The sequence below is a fragment of the Panthera tigris genome, chromosome B2 (assembly GCF_018350195.1).
Source record: "Panthera tigris isolate Pti1 chromosome B2, P.tigris_Pti1_mat1.1, whole genome shotgun sequence".
Taxonomy (NCBI): domain Eukaryota; kingdom Metazoa; phylum Chordata; class Mammalia; order Carnivora; family Felidae; genus Panthera; species Panthera tigris.
This window is the reverse complement of record NC_056664.1, coordinates 134902632-134921174: the sequence shown is the minus strand read 5'-3', so window position 1 is coordinate 134921174 and position 18543 is coordinate 134902632. Positions and strand designations below refer to the sequence as shown.

Below are 18543 nucleotides of genomic sequence, written 5' to 3'. Positions count from 1 at the left end.
TCCCCATGTTACCGTTGGCTCATGTTTGTCTTTCCTGATGCCTGTTCGGTATCCACTGGGGTGTCCCCAGGCCCCAGACAGGCCTCTCTTCTTTTTCTGACCACCACCCCCTTCACCACCACAGTTGCAGCCTCGCGGCCATGATTGCCCCCGTGATCCGCTTCAATCAATGACTCAAGAGTTGCTCAGCTCACGCTCCCTGATGTCCCCCCTTTTCTCACGCCCCACATCGAATTCTGCAAACTCAGCAAACACGGCTTACATCGTTGCCATGCTTTTCCCATCCTCACTGCCACCTCCCTGGCCCACGCCACCGCCTCTCCCCCGGGCTTCCTTACTGCACCCCTCGCATCCACTCTGAACTCCTAGCAGTGTGTTCTCCGCACAGAGTCCAGAGCGATTTTCATAAAACTCAATTTACATCATGTTATTACTGTGTCAAAATCCCCTCAATGGCGGACCGCGATATTCAAACAAGATCTAGCCCATGAAATTCAAAGCCTGAAAGAGCTGGCCCCGTGCCCATTTCTGTATTTCACTTCCTCTATCCCCACCGGCCCGGTGACAACACGCTGGTGGCCTCCGGTTCCCCGAAGGCCCCTCCCCGCCCCCATACTGTCCCCCAAGCAGGTCCCACTCTCCCCCCCATTCTGCACAACCCTGGCTCCCTCTCACCCTTCAAGACTCAGTATTTTCACTTTCCATTCTTCAACCCATCTGGAATTTATTCAAACATTTTCCCATGATTATTTCTTAAGTTTCTGTCGGTACGAGTTGTCTATTCATGCACTCAGTCAACAAACACGGTCTGAGGGTCGGGCATTGTGCTCAGAGCTGGGGATAGAGAGATGAAGGAGATACGGAAGGTCTTCGAATTCAAGGAACAAACTGCCTGATTGTTTTTGGCCTATTGAACGATCATAAGGCAGCTGAAACCATCATATGCCTTAAGTTCGCCCCAAGTCTGAGCCACGCAGCTGATGCCATATGACAGCAGGACACCGATGCCCTTTGAGTATTTGCACAGGAATTCCTGAGCCATTCCCCTGGGCATGTTCCTTGTACGCTGTCCCCAACCTGGCCTCTTGGTTCTGGTTCTTCCTTGTGAATGTCACTCATCCCCCTTCAGATGTGAGGCTTGGGGCTATTTTTTCCAGCACTGTTCTCTTACACTATTCTCTCTCAGCCCACCCCCACTACTTGAAGAGTGTCCATATTCTTCTCCCTTTAGCTTTCCTGACCCTCAGGCCTCCATAGGCAAACACCCTTCCGAATTCGTTCATCGAAATCAACGAACATTTCCTAGCGAGCCCCCAGTGCTGAGCGCTGTGCTCAGCGCTGGGGTCCGTGCCCTCTAAATCAGCACAGCCAACCAACCGGATGAGGGAAACAGCATGAAGGGATGTGAGGGGGGAGACGGAACCTAGAGATGGACAGGCTGGGCAGGGAGGGCAGAACAGGAAAGGAAGAACGCTCGAGGCTTGGGATCAAGAGTCTGCAGGGAGTCTGGTGGGGTGGGTGAGAGGGAGGCCAGCCTGTGGGGACATGAGACAGCAAGGCTGGAAGGGACAGCAGGACCAGCACACGGGGACCTGCCATGCCACACCGCACAGGCGTGATGGAGTAAGAACTGAAATACACTGAACAGGAAAGCAGTTGGCTCAGACTTGGGTTTTAGAAGATTTCTCAGGACCAGAACTAAGAGGCCAATGCAGAGAGTAGAAGTGATGAGACCCAGTCACAGTCAGATTCAGGGGACGAGGGGGTGGTTATGCGGGGGCAGGGGTTCTTGGAGAAATAAGAATGGTCACCTTTGACCTTCTGTGCCCATTTTTCTTTGGAACTATTTGATTTTCGAGTCTCCCTCTGCCCAAGTGAGGAGTCCAAGTCCTCCTGAATTGGGCACGATAACTGATGATCGATGGGGATAGGTCTCCACCCTCTTATGCAGAATGGAGCCACGTGGGTTTGGGATTCAGAATTTTTGGAAATGTGGAAAGAGTGCGATATACCTATAATGTTTTACTAAAACATCCAAAGCAGGGTCTAAGTCCGTATCCATTAATCAAAACCAGTATTTCTTGCAGCAAAATATGTGAATATTTACATCAAGTGGCATAGACATAAACAGCCCATAACACTCAACGTCAGGTTTTGCCACTGTAAGTGATGCAAACGTTTTTGGTTTTCAGAATCTTTAGGCCTTTGGACTGAGGATAAAGGACTGTGGGCCTGTGTTGATGGGGCACAGAAAAAAGGCTGCAGGAAGGAGAAACAGTGACACATGACACGTGCTTCGCCGAGATCTTACCTCCTCCATGGGGATGACCTGGGCATATCCGCCGCCCGCGGCCCCTCCTGAACAACAGAACAGACGCCGTTTGAAATCATTCAGCAAGTATAGCTACACAGGATGAACAGAGCCCTGGGGACACAGCTCCCCAAACCCGGCAGGAAGGCACGCACCCCCAAGATGAAACAGCAGGTAGTAAAGAAAACATCGACTGTCCATCAAAGCAGAACAAAAGGGGAAAAAGTTCCCACTTCACCCAACAATACAATTTAAGGACTTGAGTTTCCTGGTTAAAAAAAAAAAAAAAAAAAAGGTAAAAACAATACAGCAAATCTCATTACAGCCAACATGAGATTATTTTATTCATCTGTTACTAGATCTATGTGGCTCTGTGTCATTTCACCTGCACATGCTTTGAATATCAAAAAAACCGCTCAAAAAAATCCACCTGGTGAACTCAGACCAATGCATTGTAAGATGCGGCCAAGAGATTTTAGATAATAGTACATAAAATTTGTCAGGCTGACTATCCCTCAAGGGAGTAACGTCACTACATTAAAAAGACTTCTCTTTCATAAAACAATAGTGATACCTTCTGTGTCCAGATCATCTTAGGGTGTACCCTGTTCTTTTTTTTTTTTTTTTATTTTTTATTTTTGGGACAGAGAGAGACAGAGCATGAACGGGGGAGGGGCAGAGAGAGAGGGAGACACAGAATCGGAAACAGGCTCCAGGCTCTGAGCCATCAGCCCAGAGCCTGACGCGGGGCTCGAACTCACGGACCGCGAGATCGTGACCTGGTTGAAGTCGGACGCTTAACCGACTGCGCCACCCAGGCGCCCCAGGGTGTACCCTGTTCTTTATCTGCTATGTCATTTGGTCCTCACGACAACTCCGTAAACCTAGCACTCTAGAACTTTTGCACTTTCACAGATGTGGCCCAGAGACGTTACGACTGGCTGAAGGTCACACAGCAGCAAGAGACACAGCCACGAAGAAAACCGCAGCCTTCCTGCTACAAGTTTAGTGCTCGTTCCACCACAGAATGTATGACATTCTCTGAGTTATCAGTACTTAATGAGTTCGGAGTTATTAACATCTGTGACAGTGAGATAAATAGAATACCGCTAAAATCCACAAAGTGCCAAGAACGAATAGTAATTGCGGCAATAAATGCTATTGTAACGCGAGCTGAAGGATGACCTCATGATAAATCAGTGTGAGTGTGAAGGCTCCAGATGTCGGCCCAGCACAGCCAGACAGAAATTGCACCACAGCTCTGTCCACAGCTGGTCAGTTTCCAGAGCTCTGCAGGCCCCCCAGCAACTCTCGCGAGATGAGGCAACGAGGGTCCAACTGAAAGGGTGTCTAACTGGCTGGAAAGACCTTTCTCTGTGGCAGGGGTGGATGATACAACAGCAATACGAATAAGAAGGTATTGATCAGGCGCAAGGCTTCCGCCCAAGGCTGGAGTCCTGAGCAAGGGCCCAGCAGCTGCTCCACGGAGCCAGGGCGATGGGCTTCTTGCGGGGCTCTGCCGAAACCCCCGCCGCAGCCCCCTCTGCAGGAGGACCGCCTCGGGAGGACCATCGCATACTGAGCGTGCAGGTGGGGTGTGCGTTGGGATGAAACGTCGGGATGAGACGTACCGGTCCCTCTGACAAGCTTTAATGCCACACCTGTTGCTAATGTTCTTTCAAAACTTTGCTCTGCCCCCAATTTTGCTCTGCAAAATATACCGGTTGTTAAATCAAGTACCTTTCACGCCAAAAGTTGGTCCTTGAGAAGGCTGTCTGAGACACGCAAAGGAGTTGATGTTGAGGTGTGCCGTCAAAGCCTGTACAAGCCCAACTGTAACTGTACTTTTCCCTTCCCCGAGAGGGGTGGGTGTGATCCTGGTTTGGAAAAAGAAAGAGAGAGAGAGAAAAAAATTTAGTAATATTTCCTAGACCTATGCAAAATCAACCTAAGGTACTAGAACCAAATCAGAGCAGACAGGCAGAGAACACGCCATTCCCAAATTCACTTAAAAATTCAATTTCCAGGGACTTTTACGGTCTACCCACATCACAGAGGCCATGTTTAAGCTAAAGCCAAGAAACAGACACACCTTTACCAAGAGACCAAAAAAGAAAAGTTATTCGGCAGTGATAACATTAGCAGCCTCAAGAAATGGCATAGAATTGTCCATCAAATGGTTTAAATAATTAAGCTGATGTTGTCTCTTCTTAATGGGTGATGTGGCATTCATTCGTCTAGGGCCATTTACTGGGGTCACAGTACAGGCACAAGGCCTGCTCGATGGTCCATGGCCAGACTCTGAGCATTGGAAGGCATCCCATCGTACCCTCTCATCCATCTTCTTCCAGATCTCAGGGCCCAGGGCTTGTCCCCACCATGTTGCAACACAGTGAGGGAGCCTCATTACCTCTGGGGTAGCCCATTCATTTCCGGATAGCTTTTTACGGTTAGTTTTTTGTCCTAAAGAAGAGATGTCTGCGTTCCTATAGCTCCTATCTCTTGGAGTCAGACACACTGAGCTTAATCCCTTCTCCTACAACAGCCCCTCAAGCATTGGGAAAGAATGAGTCCAACACTCCCCAGCACACAAAGGAGACCCCAAGTGCTCTGGAGGACCTCGTTGACCACCACACTCTATAAAAGCAAACATCACACATTAATTACGACCATCATGGCGTTAACTAAGAAGACAGGCGTGCATTACATTCCCAAATAAGGACCCATAAAACTGTTCCTTAGCACACTCTGACCATTGTTACAAGATTTAAAAACTGTCATGTTGGCTTGCGACATGGTCTCCGATGAGTTAGATGGTGCAGTCAGGGTCGTCCAGGATTCTCAACCACAACAAAACCGACAATAAGAGTTTTCTGACCTATAAAACCTAGTGATGTGACCACAAAGAAATAGAAATAAAGCCCTTAGATATATCATCGTCCCCAACTGCCTCAGACCGCCACAGTGATACAATCAATCATTCTTTCAGCAAATGTTTATTAAGTACTATGTGCCAGACCACTAGATCCTGGGGACACAATGATTGACCAAGTTGGACTCCATCACTGCTCTCCCAGGGCTTACAACCGATGGAAGATATGGACAGACTGACCGGCAATTACAATTAAAGTGATAAACACATATGAAAGAAACAGGGCAATCAGACTGTGTTATGAGAGCACAAGGCAGGAGGATCTGATTACGTTTGGAGCATCAGGGAAGTCTTCATATGAGAAGTGACACCTAAGCTAAGACCCGGCAAATGAATAAACGTTAGCCAGATAAAGATGGAGGGTGGGCTTGGGGTCGTTAACATATGAGGTTCTATAAAGGGCGCCTGGCTGATGCAGTCGGTTGAGTGTCTGACTTCGGCTCAAGTCATGACCTCACAGTTCGTGAGTTCGAGCCCCACGTCGGGCTCTGTGCTGACAGCTCACAGCCTGGAGCCTGCTTCGGATTCTATCTCCCTTTCTCTCTGCCCCTCCCCCATTCATGCTCTGTCTCTGTCTCAAAAATAAATAAACATTAAAAAAATATTTAAATATGTGAGGTTCTGTGCTTTTACATTTATTAGGTTAATTTCTGTCCTTGATAAGGAAACTGAGGCACGAAGAGGTTCAGTAACTTGCCCAAGGCCAAACAGCAAGCAGTAAAGCCGGAAATCAAAACCCGCCACCTGACTTCGCCAAGTCATTTCTCCAGACAGAAACTGTAACTGTTGTTCACCACTAATTAGCAACTGAAAGCATGGAAGTGGGAAAGATCACAGTGAGAGGGAACACAGTACAAAGAGGGATAGGATGGAATCTTCTAGAACGTGTTCTCTGAAGGGATGGTCAGAAGAAAGCAAAAGGAAACAAAAGGAGCAGTAGGGAGAAATCTTGAGGATGAGGCAGGGCTGAGACAGGGGCGTCTCCGAAGGGAACCGGGGAAGTGCCCACGGAATCACAGGCCACGGAGACGCCCGACTCTGGGTGAGGGCTGAGAAGCCATCACCCCACGAAGCAACAGGGTCGCTGGCAGGGTGCACCGCCCCACACATGCTTGGTGACGTACGCCTCCCTCCACTCCTCAAGCCGCACGACGCCTGGTCAACATGAAGGCCCAGGTACGTGAAAGTGTTTCCACTTTGAGTCAGCTTCCTATTGATGAGTACAAGAAAAAGAGTGGTTGGAAAGCCACAGGCTTCCACGGTCTTCGGACGGCCTGTAAAAAAAAGTATCAAACACAGGGTGGATTAAGTACGGTCCTCGTCGTCCACTGTTTGCAAAGGAATAGGTGGTCTACTTCGCTGTGTCACGTGAAGCATCACATTTTCGTCCCCCGGGATGTGCTAATATAGCTGTCGGAGACAGCCCGACGCAGACACGCCCAGAGATGACCTCCTCCAAACTTCGGCCGACCATCCAAGTCTTAATTAGAAACACAGGACGGCTTAGCATTCTGCCAACTGATACAATTCAGGAAAATCAAAAAGCAGGAAGTATTTATTGGGAGCAATAAAAGGAGAGCCACAATAAACATTTTATTCCACCTCATTCCTACGTTGGATCTCAAACTTGGGTTGAACGGCTGTCCCAGTGTCCTTAGCTCTGACTCCAAAATTATCCAGTTGACTCAGAAGACAGTGAGCGCCAACTTAACCTAATTGCTGTTCTCCGGAAGAGCTTAGAGTTTATGGAGAGGGAACAATGCCTTTCGCTCATGCTCTTCCTCAACATCTCCCTGTAGCTCTATCCGCCCCCCTCTGTTTCCCACAGCATTTATTATGTATGTATCGCATCACTTTTCTGAGGGTCTTATAACAAGCTTCCTGACACGGCTGTCCTGCCTACCAGCCCACAAGCTTGCTGAGGCGAAGGACTATACCCATTCTCATTGCGTTTCTGTCACCTGTCCAGGCACAGTCGAGCAAAAAACGCTTGACGAAGCAAGGACATCTTTTCTTTAAAAAAAAAAAAAAAAAAAATTTTTTTTTAATGTTTATTATTTTTGAGAGAGAGACAGAGACAGAGAGCAAGCAGGGGAGGGGCAGAGAGAGAGGGAGACACAGAATCGGAAGCAGGATCCAGGCTCTGAGCCATCAGCCCAGAGCCCGACGCGGGGCTCGAACTCACAGACCGCGAGATCGTGACCTGAGCCGAAGACAGCCGCTCAACCAACTGAGCCACCCAGGCGCCCCAGCATGCACATCTTTTCTAAGACAAATATGTTTACTGTCAACTACAGTTAACGATTTATCAAAGCACTCCGTGACTTCGGATGTGTGAACACATCCTATGAGAAGTTTACCATTTGCTCCAAGGTCAAAGAGATTGCTTATGCAGAGAGGAGTGGCAAAACAGTGTGCAGTTCTCAAACTCTGGCATCGTGAACAGAATCACGTCATGAGCCATGGGTCTAACCTTGAACTCCAAAACTACATGCTCAAGCAGCATATGAATATATATCACTCATCCCGGGCATCTTCGTGACTGGGAAGTCGTTACAGGCTTTTTATTCCTGGCAACAAACTCTGTAGTCCACTGGGTTGTGTTTCCTATCACACCTGACTGACGGGAGTGAGCAGTTCAAAAAGGCCCAGTCGGTAGCGATCTCTTGTAAATACCTTTGTTTTATTCTGCAAGTTGTGCAAATAGCAGAAAAACTCACAGATGTTTAAATAGTGACCCAAGGTAGAAAACCAAAATCTTAGAAAAGCCAGGAAAGGTTATTTAACACTGACCAAAAGAATGGCTTGGAACATTAAAAAGAAAAAAGAAAAAACCAAACAGAAACAACAGATCAGATACTCGGCACTCTACAGAAAAGAAATAAAGTGATGTGAATGATTTTAATTGTTCTTTAATGTGAAACTCGGTCTGTTCACAGACCAATTTGGGCTTCTTTTTTAACTGCTCTTTCTGCCTGAGCAATTTAGAGAAGTTCTCAAAACTTCTGCGCAGAAATCGGGACAGGGCCAACGGAGACATATCTTGCACACACATTCAATGCCCTACAGCTGCACTCCAAGGCAAGTTCTCAAACAAATTCCTTTTCATTAGTGTAACTGGGAAAATATGGAAAACTCAAGAGCCCCTAAGATTCTTTTGGCGTATTTCCCCGAACGATTCCCAATACTTTTCATTTTGTCAGGCAAAGCAAATAAAGTGATGTGTAGGTGTAAATACCATGAGATGTGCAGCTGATGAAATACAGATGATTCTGACGGAGTAAGAGATCCTCAAGTTAGAAGAACAGCTTTTAAAATGAAGTAATCTGTTCTTCATTTGGGTTATTAACAGAAGATTTTCTTTTAATCCTGTTGTTTTATATTTTAATTCTAGCGTTGACACGCTTAAATCACATTTATACATAAATTCAAAAGTACAACAACAAATGTATTATTTAGGTTTCTTGAAAAACGACTTGGGTACCTGCATTCTTCTAAAGCACGGGAAAAGACTCATGTTACAGTATTCGGAAATAAAAGTAGGACACAAAATGGTATTTATAGCATGATCTCAATGTGTAAAAAGGATAGATACAGAGAGAAAATCCTGGAAGGAAATATAAAAAATTTTAACACCTCTCAGTAATGAGAGACTTCGTTTTCTCCTTTTTGTTTTTCATGATGTTAAATTTTTATATTGTAAGCCAGTATTATTTCCAGAATAGAGAAATCCTTCAGAAAAAGTAAATAACTCATTTATTGGAGAGGTCCTCTTTTAAGATTTTATTTTTAAGTAATTTCTATACCCACGGGGGCTTAAATTCACAACCCCAAGGCCAAGAGTTGCAGGCTCTACTGACTGAGCCAGCCAGGTACCTGGGAGGGGTCCTTTATATTTCTAAAGATATAGCAATAAACAGCATGTTTGATAATCGTCACTTTCCATTAACTGACGTGACCAAAAGCAAAACTAGGGAGGCGACTGTATTTCAAATGAACTTTTCATTTTACATTGTAAGTAAAATGATTGCCTGGTATTTTACAACCGGTCTCAAAGATCCAGCTATTAAAAGGTGCGAAAACAGAAGCAGTTTACACACTTAAAAAATATGCCATCTGCTGTGTGGGTGGGGGGACACAGTGTGGTATACAGATTTTCCAAAAACCTTCAGGCTTTCCTTATGGATGCAGGTATGTCTCAAAATCCTACCCTCACAGCATTTCCGCCCCCTCAGTGGAGTTGAAAGGAACACAATTTAGTTTTTGTTGATTCACAGATTGTTGTTTTGTAAGGAACATAGAGCCACTGTTTCAGGAAAAGAGCTGTTTATCTCTTGGGGTTAAATCTGTACTTGAGAATTCAGGTTTAATTTCACTTCTATCTACACTATGACAACCTGGCTCAATCTGGCTCTTCAGCTCAGATGCACGTACAAATGCTGGCAAAGAGACAGCGTCGGGACAAGAACCAATGTTCTACGTGCCTGGACCAATGCACAGCTTTAACCCTAGGGAGCGGCGCTAACCAGCACTCTCTAGCATGTGGCTGGAGGCGGGCCTAGACCCTGTGACTTCAAGAAGGCAATCTGATAACAATACCATGAGGGCTTTTGTTTTTGAAGTTCAATTCTGTGCTCCCAGCAAAGGGCGGAGCCGCGTGTAGACTGGTGTTTTTATTTCTAGAATCGCCAAGCCCCCAAGAGAGTAAATCGCAGCCACTCCATATGACAAATTACGGCTTGATTCTTCCTTGATAAACTGAGAGCCCATCCTCCTCACTTTTCCTTAAATCCTCCCACCTGAAGCAGGAGAGAAAACTATCAAACCCACCTACCAAGATCACTTAGAGACTAGAAAGAGGGAAGCAAATTTATGGATAAAATACGAAATCTGCTTTTGAAGCTCTGAATGCCCAAGAGTTGATTTATATCTGTAAATAAACTTGCATCTAGCACATTCCAGAAGAGCAACACTGACCCCATGTGTGCTCCAAACCCTGGGACCCAAGAACTCCCAAACAGCCCCCCCAAGTCAGCTGAAAGGTCCCCCTTTTACGGATCTGGCCCAGAGCGCGTAGGTGAGGCCAACCTTTCCTCTCAGCACGGAGCACCCGTGCAGCCCCGTTACAGAGGCATCAGAGGTGGGGTCCTAGGTTGGGAAGGACCCTGGCAGGATTGGGAGTCCGATGGTAGTGAACCTGGAAGCCTGTGGGAGGTTTAAGCCCCAGGCAAATGAGATGCTGCAGCCACTGAGTGACTCTGACAGCCCTAGATGGAGACAAGCGATTACAAAGGAGCTGGAGAGGGAGGAGAGAGAAGGGCGGAGGGAAAGAAATATGAAGAAATGATTTGACCACTAAAGAGGTGACATTATGGATGACTGTAGTTTAATCTTTACTTGTAGGTTTATAATTTTTTAATATATTTTGAGAGAGAGAGAGCGCACACGTGCGCACACGAGTGGGCAGGGAAGGGGCAGAGAGAGAGAGAGAGAGAGAGAGAGAGGGAGAGAGAGAATCGCAAGCAGTATCTGCACTGTTGGTGCAGAGCCTGATACGGGGCCTGAACCCACAAACCGTGAGATCACGACCCGAGCCAAAGTCAAGAGTCGGGCACTTAACCGACTGAGCCGCCCAGGTGCCCCTCTTTATTTGCAGTTTTAAAATACTCAGTTTAAAGCCCCTAGGGATTTTTCCTAAGGAGAGCACCGGACAAATGCACAAATATGCATGCCCAAGGCTGTTCCTTTTAGCACTGTTCACAATGGCCAAAAATGGGAGGCAATGTAAGTGCCCATCAACAGAGAGCCGGTTAAATAAATTGTGGAACGTCTCTACGGCATTTTCAAATCATTTTTTGGCCTCGATTTACTTGAAGAATAAGAAACATGCTCAAGTGTCAGCCACCGAGCCACCCCGGGCTGCACAGTGTTGGGAAGATGCGTGAAATGGAATCCTCCCTCATCCCAGGCATTTTCACTGCCCCTCCCCGCCGTGGAATGTTCTGCACTCATGCAAAATGGTAATAGCTCTGTACCGTCTTGCATGGAGTGAGCTAGGCACGCAACATGTCGCTGACGAATCAGGCTGCTTACAGGACAGCACGTGTCAGCTGATGTCGTTTATGAGAGACTGTGGGACAAGATGGTCTCACATGTTAACAGCCCTTTCCTCTGGCTGATGGGATTTGGGATGCGATAGTTTCTTGTTTATACTTTTTGGTATTTTGGAAAAGTTTAACGAGCATGCGTGACTTGTAATAACCAGAAAAAGGAATAAGCTGCTTACGTTAATAATAAAATATGTAAAAATGAAGTTCACCAAGAGTGAAGTCCGGTTGTCGGAAATGTCTCTGCCTGTTAATAAACAGGTTTTTGTGCCTTAAGGCTTGGCCTATATATCATTAATAAGTCACTGCAATGAAATTTCAAGACAACAAAGGAATTTATATGGTCTCTTGATGTTCCCTCAGGTCACATTGAAAAAATATTTGAAATCCCTTGTTTTCTATCATTTTTCAGCTAGTGAGTGTATTTCTTTTTTTAAAAAGAGGGAAAATAAACACCCCTTTACATAAAACTATGCATTTGTCTTTTATAAAATGACCAACACAAATGAAAATGGCCCTATATTAATTTTGCAATGCAGGAAAAGAGAACTAATGAACTTTTATAATACAAATACATAAATAGTAAGGATATTAACAAGAAAATAATAGCTTGCACAATTATCTGTACATTTTCCATTAAAATGTTATTTCTGAGTAGAACATAAAGACCCCTACGCAGTTCAAGATACTTTACCTTTAAATCTTATTTTGACTTTTATCATGAAAAATCCAAGGATGATCAAAACACAATATGAGGAACAAAAAACAAAAGGCTGGATTAGAAACGCATTACACTTTCTATTTTGTGGAGCAGACTGAATTGTTTTGCACTGAAAATGAAAACTTACCTCATGTCAAATGAAGGAATGCCAAGTGAAATGGACAAAAATGTCAAGTTTGAGAAGAGGACGGATTTGAGGGGGTGTGATGACAGATACAAATAGGGAAGAGAGTTTTAGAAACATGCCGTCTTGGTAAAATAGATTTTAAAAGTAGCCTTACCCAGCTACTAAAACGTATTTTCCATCTGCTTGATCCTTTAACCTTTCCAGCAGGGACAAACGTACTTTGGCTTTGCTTCTGCCATAGATTTCAATTTCATCTGCAAGCAATCCTATCTCCTTGGCAAGGACATCCACGGCTTTTGGAGTCTGTGCTCTTGAAATCTCAAGATCACTAGCGGGGGAAAACACAGAAAAGGCGAGAGTCTCCTCAGGTTAGGTGGTCACCACTGGAGGGAAAACAGCCATACGCCACGCCAAGGATTCGATCAAAGCGATTGCCTTGTGGTCCTCTCTCCCAAGCGGCATTAAACACAACTGCTAATAGCTAATGTGCGTGAGAAAATGTACATTTCCTTGGAGAAGCAACTTTTCAAAACTCACGAAGATCCTAGAATTCTGCCCAGGTACAAAGATAACCCCTGTACTCTGGGAATAAAGAAGTGTGAATTACAGTAAGTCCAAAGGCTTCCTTTATGCACGAATCCTTTGTACAGTGAAGTGCTTTCTGTGGACCATCATTGCGTTCATCACCCGTGAAGAGACGGGTTATTGCATAATGCTCTTGCTGGGCTCGCCCCACGTGTCTCTTGGCTGTTCAAAAACGTGGAAATGCTATTTTGTTTTATCTGGGTCCATACTTTCTCTCTCTTTTTCCTACTGCAAGTCCAAAATTGTATTTCAAAGTATTTTATTAATTGCATAACTGTCAGTAAAAGGACCTGGTGCTTGAAACTCAACTTCAGACACAGGACATTTTAGGACCTCCGAGTGTCACTGGGCAAATAATTTACCCTATTCTACCAGCAGGATGAGAGCACGGCTGTTCACCTTACTGGAATGCTAGAAGATGAGCACGTGCTGGACTTCTCAGAGTCTTTTGGGGTTCCCGAGCTCAGCGATTTGTTTTAATGGGGGTTCGGGCCATCTGTCTGCCAGGCTGACCATCTGTTTGAGAGTCAGACGTGGCTGGCAAAAGACAGGCTTGGGAGACCATGCCTGAGACTCAGTGGGTCATAAGGGTTGACACTTAGAAGACAGCAGCGCCCTCACTCACCCTGGAGCTCTTCTTCTGGAGGCACAGCCGTGTCCCCTGGCAGGCAGCCCCCTGCTCTGACTTTTCTTTCCCTTGCTCCCGCTAACGATGGACTCTAAGCCCTCACATTACTCTATATTCCCCTCCACGACCCCATGGAAGACTGACGTCGGTGCAAGAGGTAAACAGTAAACCCACGTCCAATCTAGACCTCTCTGAAGTGCACTACAGCAGCTCAGAGAGGGACAGGGGGCCTCCGCCCACATACACGCTGAGCTCTGTGCTTCCAGACAAGTGCCCCTGCCCCTGCATTTCCCTTTCCAGCCTCCCCCCCGCCCCCACTTCTTTTTGCCTTCCTGTCTACCCCTTTTTTTTCTTTTTTTCTCCTCCCCAAATCTCCGAAACTGAAGAGCCCGCTCTTGGAAAACCTCCAGTTTTCTCCTCGCTAGCTAAAGAACGACAGTGACATCGTTCTGATTTGAGGGTAATATACAAATTACGCAGCCTGCCTTTCTTTCCCCTTTAGAAGGGACCTTTAGAAGCCAAATTTGGTTCAGCGATTAAAACACTTCTTCCCCTGAGTGGAATTTATTTCGATTTATGCCAAGACTCTGGCACACATTTTGGCAGTCTACCTGAATTGTGTTTAGCTCTCTGCAACTAGAATGTATTCACTTACTCTTAAAAATTAGGGTCCTTTAACAACACAAGTAACTTCAAAAAATAAAATATTTCATGAAATAGATTGCACCGCTACAGGGGTGGCATTACAGAGAGTAACGTTCCCTGGAATTTATGTATCGACGAACATAGAAAGCGACTAGGATGTTCAGTCTATTTCAGGGGTGAAAACACAGCCCGATGCGTATAAAAGAATCATCAGCGTTCAGCTGTGGTCCAAGGACACAGATCAAATCTACAAACCAAGTGGTCATCAAATGAAAACGGAGCCGACTCCCGAAGGTTCTATCTACTGACGTGTTGTTTTCCAGTGGCCCCGTGCACACCCTGGATGAAGAGGGTGGGGCCTGTTCACCGCGGCGGGAGCAGCGGGGGACCCGCGATGAGGCCGGGAAATGCACCTCCCTGGCTCTGCTATCTAATGAATTATTCCTGCGGTACAGTATGTATTTCTAAATTTATGCAGGGAATATATAGCTTATGCTTCATTAAACGCTACGCGGAAGGAAACATCCATCTGGAGTATCACACAATACCCTATCAGCTGGTAGATATCGCTGTGTGCTGAGGAAAGCTGAACTCGCTTCCCACATAGAATGGTGTTTCGTTTGGTTGGTCATTTACCCTCAGAGCAGATACCTACGTGGCCCTGAAGACCAAGCTGACAGATGAGCTGGGCATTCCTGACACTGAAAAGCATATTCCAAATATTGTGTTACCGTATCTGGTCAAATCTAAGGCACCAGTACGTTACAGACCACTAAGAAGAAAAAAGAATGCCATTTAAGACAGGACACATTACCCACACAGTAAGGGGCATCCTGACTTCAGACATGAAGAAATGTACATCCTAGAGTTGACAGAATACGGGAAACATGTTCATTATTATTATTTAATTTTTAGGACTTAAGCAACAGAAAAAACAGGGCAGCACTGTAATTAGAGAAAATTATCCACTGTCAAAGCCATAACAACACCTCGAGCCCCCAGCCCGGTGGAGAACTTTGGCTATCTGAGGCACTTTGGTGACCAGAGATCGGTACAATGAAATCCCACGAATACCTCGGGACAGGGGAGAGAGGCTGGAGTTTCAGGCAGTGAAGTCTCCACCTTGCGTGCTGCTGTTCCCGTAGCCATCTCCTTCCACTGCTGACCATGTTCTTCATGGGACAGAAAGGAAAGCATGTTATAAAAGTAAAGGCTGCCAGGCTACGACTCTAAACTATGAAACTACTGTTCAGGGGTGTCATGTCATAAGAAGGACCACAAAGTTGCACAATAACCCACGTGAATATCAGGAACAAGTTTATTCACACGTAGTTAGGGTTGCAGGTTTTTTCAAAAAAGGAAAAGGTGAGCTACGTGTACTTTTAAAATAGGTTAAGGGGTGCCTGGGCGGCTCAGTCGGTTAAGCATCCGACTTCGGCTCAGGTCATGATGTCATAGCTTGTGAGTTTGAGCCCCGCATCGGGCTCTGTGCTGACAGCTGGGAGCCTGGAGCCTGCTTCCGATTCTGTATCTCCCTCTCTCTCTGCCCCTCCCCCACTCATGCTTTGTCTTTCTCAAAAATAAATGAAACATTAAAAAATTAAAAAAAAAAGAAAATAGGTTAAGTATTCACTAAAGACACCAAGTATTTGAATACATTAGAGAGTGGGTTCTCCACCTCAGAAAAGAAAAATGAGGGAAATAGGAGAATGCATGGCTGATCAGCTTGGATGCCCAGCTTCCAAAATCTGCAACACCATGTCAAGTATAATCCTTTCAGAGTTGACATAATCGAACAAGAACGCTGAATTGTTAAATGGTGATACACACAGAGACAGAGAAATAAAATCTAACTTAGGTCGAAAATCAACACATAATCCTTATAAGACAGTATTGTATCCCATTTGAAAGTAAAGTTTTATTTTTGGAGGGCGCCTGGGTGGCTCAGTCGGTTAAGCATCCAACTTCAGCTCAGGTCATGGTCTCAGGGTTTGTGGGTTCGAGCCCCGCACTGAGAGTGCAAAGCCTGCCTGGGATTCTCTCTCTGTCTCTCTCTGCCCCTCCCCTACTCTCTCTCTCAAAATAAACTTTAAAAAATATTGTTCTTTTTTCTTTTTTAAAGGGAGGTTAGTTTATATTTTAGTGAGCTCTATTTTTAGTTTTTTAAATTTATTTTTAGTGAGTTCAAGCCCCAAGTTGGGCTTGAACTCAGCACCTGAAGATCACGAGTCACATGCTCTACCAACTGAGCTAGCTAGGAGCCTTCTAGAAAGAGGAAAGAAAAAGGGAAAAGTGGTGCTTGACTCTGATGGAGAGGTCATACCACCTCCTGCGGCTTCCTCCTTGCCTTCCCCTGTGGCTCACCCATCCTGGTGGATGTTAGCTGCCACCTCATGAGCTGCTCTCTTGAGAAGTCTGCCTGGTGAGGGACTGATGCATCTTGCCAAGAAGCCAGTGAGAAATTAGATACCACACGCCAACAGCCACGCGAGTGAGCCATCTTGGAAGCAGAGCCTCCGGCCCCGGTCAAGCCTTCGGATGACCTCCTGATTTCCACTGCACAGGAGACCCTGAGCGAGAACCACGAGGCCCAGCCGCTCCCAAATCTGACCCACAAACCCTAGGAGTCAATAAACGTTTCTTGTTTCAAGCTGCTAAATTTGGGGGATAATGTATTCCACAGCAATAGATCACTAACAATAGACCCTGAGTTGAGTCTCCGTCCCACATGTGTCACGTCACCAGGGGCAAGTTTTTCCAAGCTTCCATTTCCTCATCCATCAAACGGGAATGACACTCTCTCACAGGATTATGGTAAGAATTAAATGTCATTATGTGTGCAAGGTGTTTAACGCTGTGTCTGCTCAACAGAAAACACTTGCAGGATGTTCACAACTGCTAATCAAAACTCCAAACCCACAGCCGTGCCAAACAAACCTGAATCCGCAGAGCCGCAGCAAGGAGACTCACATCATCCTCCGCAATGAGACCATTAAAATGAACCCCAAGAGAACCACATCCAAGCCTCCCTATAAAAAATTTTGAGGAGAAAAAAAAAAAAGACATTCAGGATATTGTCGTTTACAACCAATTGCTTCTAGTAAAAAGCCAGCACGTTGAGCGCTATTCTCATATTCAACCCAGGAACTTATTACGATGTCTTGGCATAGCCCCAGGTAGGTCACCAGTCCCTGGCGCAGCCTGGGGGCCCTTGACTGGGCCACACAGAGTTAGGCTGGACGAAAATCTTGCTTCTGCCTCCAGCCAGCAACTGTGACGCTGGGCCTGGTAATTAATGTGGGTAGTCGCAACCCCACAGAACTCAGAATCGAATGTGAAAGGGTATGTCCAAGTGCCGGGCAGATAAGAAAAGCAATTTCCTTCAGGTATACGAGGTATAAAAAGGGGGACTAAAATAAATAGCATAATCGCAACCAAAGTGCTGTGTGAAAGATCAGGCTTCCTTTGAGAGCTTTAGGAATCCCTGTCGTGAAAGCGAAATATTTTCCACAGAAACTGAGAAAATGTATTTTCGGATATTAATTTTAGGGGTTACCTGGTTTCCAGAAGAGAGGGGTATTTGTACCAATTTTGCTTTCCCTTCTTTAGCCGGCACTTATAAAGGTTACGAGAAGTTAAGCACATATGTAAAATACTTCAGTCTGTATCCTCCCTTAGAGAAAAGAAACATTTCTAATAGCAACTTGGTTGAATTAAGAACCGATTTTCCTCTATTTTGGACCACTCTACTTTTCAATTATCCATTTTGCTGACAGTACTTTGCAAGAGCACAAAACACTTAAGACTAAGCGTTTTGTGATGATCTACAGTCAAATGTATTAAGGGTGTTGGAAAATCCCATCCCTGCGGTATTGTTTAGAGTTTAGTAACACTTCACAGTTTTATAAATTGTATTTAGGCAAAAGCCAAGAGTCTAGAGAATGAGATTTGTTGCTTTGTTGGAACCACTAGAGATCTGATCTAAAGATCCTGTCCAACCATTATGGAAAAGAAAGATATTTCCCGCATTTTTAGCTCTATCTTTAAATGACAAGGAAAAAAGAAAAAAAAAAAAAAAAACAACCTACACTCCAGGAGCTGATATCAATTTATTAATGCAAATTCCCAGAACAGAATCACAAATACCCACACAAGTGAGGAATATTTCACCTACGGTGTTACACAGTGAATAATTCTGCCCATAATCTTAGGCGCTGCCTTGCATAAAATAGAAGGTGGCTGAAATCAAAGAAGATTTTAAAGCACAACACAAGACGTACCTACACATATATTTTAAACTTTGGGAGGGTTTACAGGAACCGATAGTTTTCTGTCTGAACAAAGTTACCTGAATTGCAATAATGCTTTTAGTATCATAACTGTTTTCTTTTCCTTCTACTAAATTCCACCCTGTAAAATTATGTTTCATGTTTCCTTTGTGGGAAAATGTAAAATGGTGACCTCAAGGTGACCGGATCAGAAGTTAG

The 18543-nt window shown here is 45.3% G+C and overlaps 1 protein-coding gene across 2 annotated transcripts in view; it reads right to left on the bottom strand.

Annotated features, from left to right (window-relative positions):
- The window catches only part of MTHFD1L (methylenetetrahydrofolate dehydrogenase (NADP+ dependent) 1 like), a 185735-nt gene that overhangs the window by 131442 nt on the left and 35750 nt on the right, over window positions 1-18543 (bottom strand). For both annotated transcript variants that reach the window (XM_042987318.1, XM_042987319.1), the window contains exons 9-13: window positions 16994-17085; window positions 15131-15228; window positions 12353-12526; window positions 4052-4188; window positions 2312-2358 (exon numbers count right to left, since the gene is read on the bottom strand). In XM_042987318.1, the coding sequence (XP_042843252.1) occupies window positions 2312-2358; window positions 4052-4188; window positions 12353-12526; window positions 15131-15228; window positions 16994-17085 (548 nt within the window). The remainder of the gene's footprint in view (window positions 1-2311; window positions 2359-4051; window positions 4189-12352; window positions 12527-15130; window positions 15229-16993; window positions 17086-18543) is intronic.